Source organism: Nothoprocta perdicaria, unplaced genomic scaffold (genome assembly GCF_003342845.1).
Source record: "Nothoprocta perdicaria isolate Ctin4 unplaced genomic scaffold, notPer1 scaffold_172, whole genome shotgun sequence".
Lineage (NCBI taxonomy): Eukaryota > Metazoa > Chordata > Aves > Tinamiformes > Tinamidae > Nothoprocta > Nothoprocta perdicaria.
Window position 1 is genome coordinate 1520724 of NW_020454894.1, and position 12029 is coordinate 1532752.

At 42.9% G+C, this 12029-nt stretch overlaps 1 protein-coding gene across 1 annotated transcript; it reads left to right on the forward strand.

The window, feature by feature from the left end:
* The first annotated feature begins 7046 nt into the window (after positions 1 to 7046).
* Positions 7047 to 11634, forward strand: LOC112944731 (vertebrate ancient opsin-like). Its single transcript, XM_026036238.1, has 5 exons — positions 7047 to 7392; positions 8537 to 8747; positions 9223 to 9340; positions 10569 to 10808; positions 11404 to 11634. The coding sequence occupies exons 1-5, from the start codon at positions 7047 to 7049 to the stop codon at positions 11632 to 11634; spliced, it is 1146 nt and encodes a 381-aa protein (XP_025892023.1).
* The last annotated feature ends 395 nt before the right edge of the window (positions 11635 to 12029 follow it).

Genomic DNA, 12029 nt, shown 5'->3' on the forward strand with positions numbered 1-12029 from the left:
GTCAGTGAATCTCCTAATTTATTCTGAGAATATTTCAAAATGGACTGTTGCCACATGCAACCAGTGTGCGTGTCCCAGGACACACACATGTCCCCAGGTCATGCAGGACATGGGTGGGAGCTGCCACATCCCAGCCAAGTGCCCCGTCACTGCCCTGATGCTAGATCAGGTCAGTGGAACCTGCTCATTGGTGTGTGTTGACTCGTGTAATGTGCCTGTGGTGGCACTCAGTATGAGAATATTTCCTCATAGGTTTCTGCTAATAAATGCTCTTTCTGTCCCAGTGCAACTGCAAAAAAAAAAGAAAAAAGAAAAAAGAAAAAAGAAAAAAGAAAAAAGAAAAAAGAAAAAAGAAAAAAGAAAAAAGAAAAAAGAAAAAAGAAAAAAAAGAAAGAAAGACTTATTAGCCAAAGCCTAGTTCAGGTGGATAAAAGAGTATGTTAAAGATGCTCTGCTATCAGAAAACTCCAATTATATGCAATTATAAGCTAGAGGGAAGATGGGAAAATGAATGGTCATTGACTAATTCTCTGGAAATATCTGATTGAGTTTAAATGTGACACAGTGCACAGGTTAGTGATTTCAAAGAATAAAATGATGAAGATACAGGAATAAGTCCCATTGCACTGTGACTGCAGTCTGTTTTAATGACTCCCTCTATATAGAGTCATTCTATGTATATAATAATTAAAATAGACTCATAGCATTATTGATAGACACTGACAGCCCATGTTTAAACTTGCCCTGTTCTTGCTGCTATACATGCCTGCCTGCTGCTGCTTAATAGCTCAGCACAGTTGCACCATGGCAGGAATCTCCTGTCTCTTTCATTTTTTATTTTCATTTATTTATTTTTAATGTTTTTAACTAAAACAATGCAATTTTGTCCTTAAGGAAAATATATTTATTTGTCTGTGTATGTATAAACAGTGCTAACTCTTTCAATTACCTTAGTAGATCGGCTCCTAGCATTCATTCAGACCTTGTATTTCTTTCTGTCCCTAAATGCTGCAGTTTCACCACAGAAGCAGCAATGCCCCTGTGGGGATGTAATTCCTTCTGGTGCATGTGGATGGGGGCTTTGCTGAAACCCTGCTCCATGAGCTCCTCCATGGACTGGGTGTGCAGGCTGGGCACTGTCCAGAGTGGTGGGGTTCATGTCCATCCAAAGCGGGAAACCCTGAGAGAGAGGTTGTAATCGAAACTTTCCTGGTGGCAGTGCAGGAAAACCGAAAAGCCAGCAGGATTCTTTGTATTTTACATTGATTTTTTTTTTTTTTTTTTTTTTTTTTTGAAGAGCTGTTAGGAAGGAAATGTCTTATATACTCTCTAGAATACATTCTAGAATGCAGATCATTACAATGCACAGTGAGGATATTATGCCCAATTCGTATCTGTGTTTCCTTCTTGAGATATCCAGGCTGGGCTATTTCTGCTTCCAAACGTGCTAGACAGTTTCTGTAACTGACAGTGCAGTGTTAACTGTGCATGTCAGCTTAGATAAGAAAAACGAGTAACAAAAGGCAAAGTAAAAGGTCTTTCAGTGGCAGATAAAAACGTAGAAGTCTGCTGATGCTAACATGCCATCAAAGCAGACACCAAGCTCCTCCTTAGCCACTGAAGTGGTGAATGTTTCCAGAGACAAAAAGGTTTCTGCAGATAGTGTCTGGAAAAGGTTCAGAAAGCTAATCGCAATCAAAAGAAAAATCATTAAAGTGGGACAAGAGTGGCATTATGATACAGAATCAAAACTGTTTGTTCAAACATTAAAACTTTTAATTTCATTTTCATTGTGTTTTAGGAAGCTATGTCATTATACTAGGGATAGAGTTCCAGTTCCTGCAATATAATCAGGGTCCTGCATTGCCATTCAATTGTCAAATCAATATTTAATTTTATTCTTTGCTTTTCTGCTTTTTGAGGAAAAAAATATTTCCAGTTTATATGGAGAATATAGCAGAAACATGACAGGGTTAATTCTATGATTTTATTAGCTGTATAACTGGACAAAAATCTGGCTAAAATTTGATAAAAAACACTTGTGTTGAATGAAATAACATCAGGTTAGCTTTAAGTCAATATCTTGGATATGAAACATGCTTTCTCACTGAACATGGAGGAAATGTATTTACATAGAATCATAGAATCATAAAATGCCGAAGGTTGGAAGGGACCTCAGAGGTCATCGAGTCCAACCCCCCTGCTCACGCAGGGTCACCCAGAGCACGTGGCACAGGGCTGCATCCAAGCGGGTTTTAAAGATCTCCAAAGAAGGAGACTCCACAACCTCTCTGGGCAGCCTGTTCCAGTGCTTTGTCACCCTCACAGTGAAGAAATGCTTCCTTAAGTTCCTGTGGAACTTCCGATGCTTCAGTTTGAAGCCATTTCCTCTAGTCCTATCCCTGCCCACCACTGAAAAGAGGCCGCCCCCCTCCTCCTCACTGCCTCCCTTGAGGTATTTATACACGCTGATCAGGTCCCCCCTCAGCCTCCTCTTCTCCAGGCTGAACAGACCCAGCTCTCTCAGCCTTTGCTCACAGGGCAGATGTTCCAGGCCCCTGATCATCCTCGTAGCCCTGCGCTGGACTCTCTCCAGCAGCTCCACATCCCTCTTGTACTGGGGAGCCCAGAACTGGACACAGTCTCCAGATGTGGCCTCACCAGGGCTGAGTAGAGGGGGATGATCACTTCCCTCGACCTGCTGGAGACGCTCTTCTTAATGCACCCCAGGATCCCGTTGGCCTTCTTGGCCACCAGGGCACACTGCTGCCTCATGGTCAACTTGTCGTCCACCATGACACCCAGGTCCCTCTCTGCGGGGCTGCTCTCCAGCAGGTCCACTCCTAATCTGTACTGGTGTCCAGGGTTATTCCTCCCCAAGTGCAGGACCCTGCACTTGCCCCTGTTGAACCTCATGAGGTTTCTCGCCGCCCAGTCCTCCAGTCTGTCCAGGTCCCTCTGGATGGCAGCACAGCCCTCAGGGCTATCAGCTACTCCACCCAGTTTGGTATCATCGGCAAACTTGCTGAGGGAGCACTCCAGCCCTTCATCCAGGTCGTTCATGAATAAGTTGAACATGTATTTATTTAATCACAGTGATCACCTATATGACTCTCAAGTGCTTAGTGAAACTATCATAAGCTATCATCCCTCAATGTGTCCCTAGTGTGCAAAAAGGAATGTCCCTTTATGTTGCCATATCCCTCAGTTGTGCATTTATTTTGCAACTAGGCTGAAAACTGTGTGTTAGAAATTTATCATTTGCCCTAGGTTCTTCCGTATAGGAACAAAAAAAAGGACACTAGTGTCATACAGTTTATGTTTCAGCGTTGTTACCTACTGAGCTGGGAAACACACAGACTGGCAGTGTCTTTCTTGTTATTAGGTGCTCCCTGTAGGAAGGACAACAGCACGGCTACCAGGGCCTGACGCTGAAAGGGGGTGCCTCTTCACAAAGGGGCATATTTGTTTCAGTCACAGCACTTCCACCTTGGGCTGTTTCAAGAACCTATCCATTGCAGACCTCCTAAGCATCATGCCACTGGAGCATTTTATCCATGCATATCAACCTTAAAAATGACTTGTGAGGGATCTTTTGTTCCTGCAGATAAAATCATCAAAACTTTCCCAACCAAAGATTCTCCATGCACATCAGCATGATGTGGTCAAATGGAAGGGGGGAATTTAATGTTTTTCCTTTTTCCTCAGGAATCTCTGGGGTAGATGCAATCACTTATATTTCTATCAATCTCATATCATGAACTCTAGTCACAAGAGAATGACAGAGTTGGTCCCAAACAAGCATAAATAAATCTCAGATAGAAGGCAAAGTCATGTTATGTTTCATAGGTCTTTGAATAATGTAGAACTGACTGTAGCAATGACATAAATCTTCATGAAAGCAAATATCTTCTGTTGTTTCCTTGAAGCAGGAGTAACAAAATGAGATGAATCTGTTGTCTCTTAGCTGGAGTCTGCAGCTGCAGACCAAGAAAACAACACTGACAGTCCACTACAAGGAGAGAAAAACTTGCCTGGTGACTTGCTACCATTGGAAGATGAAGCGAGATTGAAAACTAGACGTTGTAACAAAATCAGTTAAATTCAAAGGTGAATGTGTAGAAGAGGTTATAAGAGCCATATTGTATTGAGTTTTGGTGGAGGCTTGCCCTGGCTGCTGCTGGATGAACTATTCAGTGCAGATACAGCTCTGGCTCCTGGCTGTAGGAGGATCAGAGTGCTGCTGTGCAGGGATGTGGACACGCGACGTGCTGGGGGAGGTTCTTGTTTGGCACCGTCCTCCTCTGCTTTCAAACCCAGCCCAGCGCAGGGTTAACTGTGCTTTGCCAAGCACCGCCCTGTCACAAATTAAACAGTCTTAATGCCCAGAAGAGGCCCCAAAGTGCAAGTTATTGTTCTTATGTCTTAAGTAAATACAACCTGAGTGCTTGCTCACAAGTGATTTCCTTTTCTGATGCTCAATAGGTATTTTTAAAAATTATGTTCTTATAGTTAATAGAACATGTTTAAATGCCAGCTTTGTTATATATTGGTTATTACAATTCCTGTAATTATGCTGATATCTTTTCCAGTGTGGAATATCTCCTTTGTATACAAGTTTTATCTTCTTATAGAAGAAGCTTCCACTTAAGTTTTTTCAATAAGCAGGAGAACAAAGTATTTCCTGCCTGTCACTTAAAGGTGAGAGAGCAGGCCAAAATGCTGCCATTATTACAGATTTGTGTTTTCTGATGGGACTTCAAATGTGTAATTGTTAGCTTTCAACAGCTGCAAAAAAATTAAAAAGCAGATATATATTTTTTCAGTTGTCAACACCTGGAATACTCTGCACAGACAAGTGCACAAAATAAGCAAAGATAAAAATAATCACTGAGAAATAAATGTTTTGGTGGTACAACCAGATTAAGTGGAAAAATTGAAAACCTCTTTATTGATGACAGCTTTTGCATTGGCTCTTGGATGTTCAGACTGTTTATTTAGACAAGCCATCTTTCCATGATTATCCAGAATTTTAGAAACCAGAAGGACTTTGCAATGTCTTTATAATGGTATGCTATCCCACATGAGTAGCACCTCAATCCTTTCATAATATTTATGATCTATATCCTAAATATATACATGTATATGCATAAATATGTATATCCTATCCATATACATACAACAGGCAGATGTTCATTGCAGTGATCTCTTCTGTTGAAGTAATTTACAGTATTTCTGTTTCGCTGATTCCTTCTACACAATAATGACATGGTGTAGTGACTAAAATCTAATGCTATCCATAAAGAAATGTAATAATAATTAAGAAAAATAATAATTTTCCATAAATACTAGAAGCCTAAATACATATCATATTTTGTTGTCATAGAGTATGGTATTATATTTTTTCAGGAAAAGTGTGCAAAAAGCCAAGTATTAAATGTCTACAGTTTATTTGCCAGGACTCTGTGTAAAATGTTATTATTTTTTATCCCATTTCCTTAGAGTTCTTACTTTATGAAGATCTTAGATGACAGGATATAAATCTTCATTAATTAGATACTATGGTAAGCAGATTTTTGAAGAGATATGACCATCCTGAGGACTTTTCCATTTATTTGAATCTTCAGTCTTGTGGTTCCTGGTCCAGCTAGTCAAAATTAAAAAAAAGGGGGGGGGAAATTGCACTACAATGACAAAATGATAACTAGGCATCTCTTGGGTAAAAGAAGTCTTCTGCAATGTTATAACAGCTACATAATGCCGAGGCCCTCCACTCTGCAAGTACTTGTGGCCAAGGTGGGTATTTAGAGCAGTTTTGGCATCAGTTAAAATTCAACACACTGTAGAAAATCATTGTCCTGTTACTGTTTTCTTCAATTTTAAATTATATATCTTCTGTCAACATATATTTTAAAATACTGCTCTCCAATATCCCCTCAGGCTCAGAATGGCAGCACATGAAGAAACCAGAGCTCTACTGTCACCCTGACACACAGGGAATTTAAATTGTGTATTATTTCACATAGTTTTCACACTTGATTTTAAAGACACACTGTGGCCCTTGTGCTGTGTTCTACAGGCAGCAGAATGATGCAGAATCACCCCTAGCAGAGGACTGCTGGTGGTTTTGTGTGGCTGGGATAGTATCAGCCTTTTATTTATGGTGCTTTGACTTTTTTTCGGAACCCTTTTAATGCCATTAGTGCATGCAAAAGGACTCTAACCTGTGCTAAGGAAGTGCTTCCTGAGTGGGCCAGAGCAAGTGCAAATCCAAGCGGATGCACAGGTGGTGCTGCCTCTGCTCACTCTTGCTCATCCCTGTCTACTTGGGCATCACATGTGGTCTGTGCCAAAATTCAGTCTTTCGGGTTGAAAGCTGGTTTTCTTTAGTGGTTTTGGCCCAGTGCGGCCCTCTCATCGGGGCAGCAGGACCGTAGTGCCTGTGCTCGCTGAGTGGGAATAAGGAACCACAGCTGCTCAAAAGTGCTGATGCTCAGATACAGCCACTCAGTTTTCTCAGATATACATGACTCGCTATTACCTTCCCTGTCAACACAGTGTCTGCTGTCACAACTTGTTTCTTACTCTGCCCTTGAAAACGTGTCTTTAAGACATGGTAGTGCAGCCGCAAGCACCGGTTATATGGCTTGATTTGCCTTTCATCCCCAGAACCTCCCTGAGTTGCGCTGGGCACAGGTGAGATGGGGGCTGCACATTCCCCCTGCACTGTGGTGCTCCGGGTTAATCCTCAGCAGCATCGGGATGCATGTGGATGGACACGGGTCAGATGGGATGTCTGCGCTGCTGTGGGGCGGGAGGGGAGGAGGCTGCAGATGCAGAGGAGGATGGGGCAGGCAGCGGGGGCTGCAGCCCCTCCAGGAACCTCCCTCTGAGCAGCTCCTCTCCAGGGCTTTCCTGGGAGCAGGAGCGTGGAGGCTCTGCATGCGCCACTGCTGGACGCAGTAAGTGTCTCCTTCTAATCCTGAGCACTATTTATAGGTTATAAACTCCAGTATTATATGACATTTTCTTTAGTAAGAGAGAAAATGAATGCAAATGAGTCAGGGCTGCCCAGTCCCTCCACTGCTGCTGGCTGGGACCCTTTCCACCAGCCCCTGGCGTCTGTCCAGCCCTGGCACTTCAGGCTGCTGGCTGCCGTGATGCTGGTGGTGACGGCCCTGTCACTGGCTGAGAACCTGGCCGTCATCCTGGTGACCTCCAGGTTCAAGCAGCTGAGACAGCCCATCAACTACATGATCGTCAACTTGTCCGTGGCTGACTTCCTGGTCTCCTTGTCTGGTGGCACTATCAGCTTCTTGGCCAACCTGAGAGGGTATTTTTACATGGGACACTGGGCTTGTGTGCTGGAAGGATTCGCTGTCACCTTCTTTGGTAAGCTTACTTTCGCTTGTGGCTGCATGCTACTTTTTTTTTTCCTATGCTTTAAGGAGAAGTTCTCTTCAGGATTTTCCTCTGAAGCAGATGTGAGCTTGCTAATTGAATATCTGTAACAGTTTTTTTTTTTTGGGGGGGGGGGCAAAATTTTGCTGTGTGCAACTGTTTTCAAGGTTTATGCACAAGTGTATGTGCATGCATGTGTGTGTGTGTAAAAATAGGAGCTAGAAAGCATAAGAGGCTGCAGACTGTGGGCACTGTCTGCAAAGCTCCTCGCGTTGCTGATGGCCAGTGGCTGTTGAGGACACAGCTGCAGAGGTGACTCTTCACACTATGAGGGATTGCAGTGTCTCTTGTCTCTCCTGGCTTCACAGAGCTCATTAGGATTGCCCCCAAAGCAGGTAATCTCCACCTGTACCAAGGGTAAGAGCAACCTGTGGTGAGAGGTCCTGTACAGAAATTCCTGTACAAGGTGCTCAGTAGCAACCACCTAGTTCCAGCCCAGATTGCAGCAGCCTTTCTGGGGTTATTCTGCAATATAAAGTACCTCAAAATATTTCCCATGGAGCATTCAAGGACTCCTCTTTCAGATGATGGATGTTTAGCTTTTTCCCCTCAGAGCTTCACTGGGTGAAACCAGTCTCCATCTCATGACCACTCACATGCTCCTTAGGTTGTTTGATGTGTCCGTAGAAATTTTATTCTTATTCTCTAAAATATCAGGCTATCTCAGGATTTTGTTGATTTACTGAGTAATACTTGATTAAAAAGCTTACAATCTGAGGCTGTGGGCAGCTGTTAGTACATTAGAGCTTGAAATGTGACATTTCTTGCAAAGCTAGCATCTTCAGGACAGGTCTTATTTTATTAATTTGCAAGTTGCATATAATTTGCAGATTCTCAGAGTAGATATGAGTGAAAGCAGAAGTGGTCCTCAGATAAATTTCCCTGTAGCTGCTTGCTTTCATAGTCACCGTACTGTTGACTGATAAACAAGGCAATTATGTGAAGTTTGTCCTCCTAAGGAAATGCCCAAGTAAGTACACACGAATTGTGCATTCACAACATTAGTTGATAGAAGAGGCTGCTGCTGTGGAGCAGAGCCTGCTTTTCAGTGCATCTATCTGTTTGTTCACTGAAGGCATTGTTGCCCTGTGGTCGCTGGCGCTCCTGGCCATGGAGCGGTACTTCGTGGTCTGCCGCCCACCGGGCAGCGCACGCCTTGGTGGGAAGCACGCGGTCCTCGGCATCGCCTTCGTGTGGGGCTTCTCTTTCATCTGGACCATCCCACCCACCATGGGCTGGAGCAGCTACACGGTCAGCAGGATCGGGACCACTTGTGAACCCAACTGGTGAGGCTGCTCTCCAGCAAGGGGCCAAGGCAGGGGTCTAAGGGAAGTGCTTGGAGCTGAGGACTTTTGCATATACATTCCTGGGGTCCCGTGAAGCAGATGGAGTGCTGTGCATGGCTTGCAGCATTATAGCACTGCTCCATGTGCTGGAGCCATATTAAAGCAGGTGTACATGAAGTAGCCTGTAACGTGAAATAGTTGTAGAAGGAAAATGCTGAAGTCAAGAGCTCTGCATCTCCATGCATTTTGTAAAATGTGGTGAGAGCCAGTGTGTCCTGTATGTAGACCCCCCCAAGGAGAGGCGAGTGCCGGAGGGACTGAGCCATTGCTCCACCGGGATTAGAGCCTGCAGCAAGTGCCTCTCTGGTTTAGAGACAAATACTGGTAATGTTTCCAAAGAGCACAATGAACCTACAAGAAAATTGTAAGAAGATATAAGAATAACATATATAAATGCATTCTATGTCTTATTCAGGTACTCTCGAGCTTACACTGATCACACCTACATCATTACTTTCCTCACCACCTGTTTCATAGTGCCTTTATTGGTGATTTTGATATCCTATGGAAAATTGATGAGGAAATTAAGAAAGGTAAGAAGAAGCATTACAAGTAAATTTTGAAAAAGCATGTGTATGTAAGCATTCAGAAGGGTTTTGTGCTATTTTCTGGAAATATCAGGTGTAAACAGATGAAATTTCCAGGCAGCAAATGCACCTAGTTATTATGACTTGTTAAGTAATCATTCTTGCACACAGAAATCCACGCTACAGCTAGAAATGATTTTTCAAAGTGTACAGTTTGGACCATTTATCAGCACATCTTTCTAGCTAAGCATCAAGGTAAGCAAAGAACATGTGTGGGTCACAAATAGAGAAATACAATAAGCCAATAATTGTTTATTTACACCTACTCAAGCTCAGTGGTCCTTCTTAAGATTTAAACTAGTTTAAAATCATAACATTTGTGAATTTCTAGAATGCTGGCTACTGCCTGTACCTATTCACAACAGAAGGTAGCACATGTAAATAACATAATGATATCCAGTGAATAAATAATGTCCAATTAATAAAACACAAGATCCTTCAGGAACATATCAAAGACTTAAGAAATAATTTTGTGTTTTTTTTTTTAATAATTATACTGACCTGCTAAAAATAGAATCTTCAAAAAGCAAAAAAGAAAACGGCACTAGAACAGGAGAATACCTACCACTTACAGTAGGATAATAAGCTAGTCATGCTGATCTGGAACAATATTGTTATGCTTATTTACTGCAATGCTGCATTGTCATTGTTTTTCAGTAATAAATCCAGGAAATTACTTCAAACTGTTGGTGTTTTAAAAGTATTTAAGATTTTCAAGGACTTTATTTATTCTGAATATCCTTTCCTCCAAGAAAGCAAAACAGAAGGGAAATGTGAAATCTTTTATTTTCCCCTTAGAGAATTTAGTGCACACTCCAGATGACCTCCTGGTCCCCCATGGTAGACTTTTCCACATTTGTACAGGGTGTTGATGGCGGGAGGCCCAGGTAGCTGGGAGAGGTTGAGCTCAGCACTAGATCTCATGGACGCAGCCCAGCCGTGTCCTTCCTGTCCTCCTCCTCTCTCCCCCAGCCCAGAAAGAAGGTCATCCCTGCACAAAAACTTGCAAGGTGGTGATGTTCCTGTATCACTCGGCAGGAGCATTATCACACTCCAGTGTCCTCCTGAGTTGCCCAGTCTGGATGGGCTGTTTTTTTCCCTGGCACTGCAAGTTACTCCCATCCCACCATCTTCACTGTCTGGAGACCTGCAATCTTCTGCTTTGTCTTCAAAGGTGTCAGATACCCAAGGCCATCTGGGAGCTACCCGGAAACCTGAAACACAAGTGACCAGGATGGTGGTGGTGATGATCCTCGCGTTCCTTGTGTGCTGGATGCCCTATGCCACCTTGTCTATCCTGGTCACCGTGTGCCCCTCCGTGCAACTGGATCCGTGGCTGGCAGCAATTCCATCTTTCTTTTCCAAAACAGCTACCGTTTATAACCCCATTATTTATGTCTTTATGAACAAACAGGTACTGTATACTCTCAAATTATGCCTTTAATGCTCATGTAGTTAGTTTGTCTTACTCTTTAATCAACTATTTCTAGCTGCCATGGGTAGTTACAATAAGACAGTTAAAAAGTCTGGAAGTATTCAGCATTTAGATTTGAAAAATCACTATATATCCATTTAATGGAATGCAGGATAAGCTTCTGATCGCTACTAAAATATGAATCCTAACAACTATTAGGTCTAGATATCCACCCTTAGAGAACATCAGTTATTCTGGTTTCTGTGTGAAAATTTCATGTTCAAGACTGTAAGATTTTCCCACTAAATTTCTATAATTTTTAAGACTGCCTCACCAGTGAGTTATTTTGAGGTGGAATTGAAGGTGTCTACAGCTTGACAGTTTAGTGTCACCATCCTGCTTATGAATATGAACAAGATAAAAATAACCCATTTTTGAGTATGTATAAAAGTAAGTTATGAATCTGGAGAAGTAACCAACTAATCTGAAATTCAGTTTCTTCTGTGAAAGAGAATTTCACAGGCTACCTCCCAGAGACCTTCTGAAATTTGTGTGTTGTGTGTTTTGACTGATGTCCTGTGTCCCCCCTCTCCAGTTCCGGAGGTGCCTCATTCAGATGTTCAACTGCAGCAGCACAGAGATGGCTGAGTCCCAGATGGACCCCACCTTGGACAGGGTGATGCTCACGCAGGACAAAAGAGGGAGCGAGATGTCCACCATGGCAGCACATGCCACCGTTTCGAGCAGGAAAGTTGGAGATGAACGCAGAAATTGCTACTCTTCTGCTCAGCTTGCAGCTTCAGAGAACAAAATCTGTCCCATGTAGAGGGGGTTGGTGCTGCCCACTGTCCTCCTCCTCTTCACAAACACAGCCACTAGCACCTGGAAATAATTCTGGAGGCACCTGTATCCTATGCAGCACATAGCATGGTAAGAGCATAGGCGATTCCTATGCTCCTGACTACTCCTTAGTTAGCTGGACAAAAGAATGAAGTGACATGTGCTGCTCAGCACACAGCTGACTCCAGTTCAGTACTGTAGAGGTTCAAGGAGAGACTGGCCTGAGTGCTTCTTGGTTTGCTTACTTTTTATTATTACTTTTTATTAGAAAAGAATAAGGAGCCTGGGTGCTCCTTTTTATCCTTGATGAGAATATCACCTGGGCTACTAAAATCTCCAGCAACTTGGATGAGTCACCCAGCCTCCCAAGCATTATTTTAT

Coding starts and splice junctions, on each gene's coding strand:
- LOC112944731 (XM_026036238.1), top strand. CDS start 7,047: ATGAATGCAAATGAGTCAGGGCTGCCCAGTCCCTCCACTGCTGCTGGC. Junction 8,748..9,222: donor ACCACTTGTGAACCCAACTG/GTGAGGCTGCTC, acceptor TGTCTTATTCAG/GTACTCTCGAGCTTACACTG. Junction 9,341..10,568: donor TGATGAGGAAATTAAGAAAG/GTAAGAAGAAGC, acceptor TTGTCTTCAAAG/GTGTCAGATACCCAAGGCCA.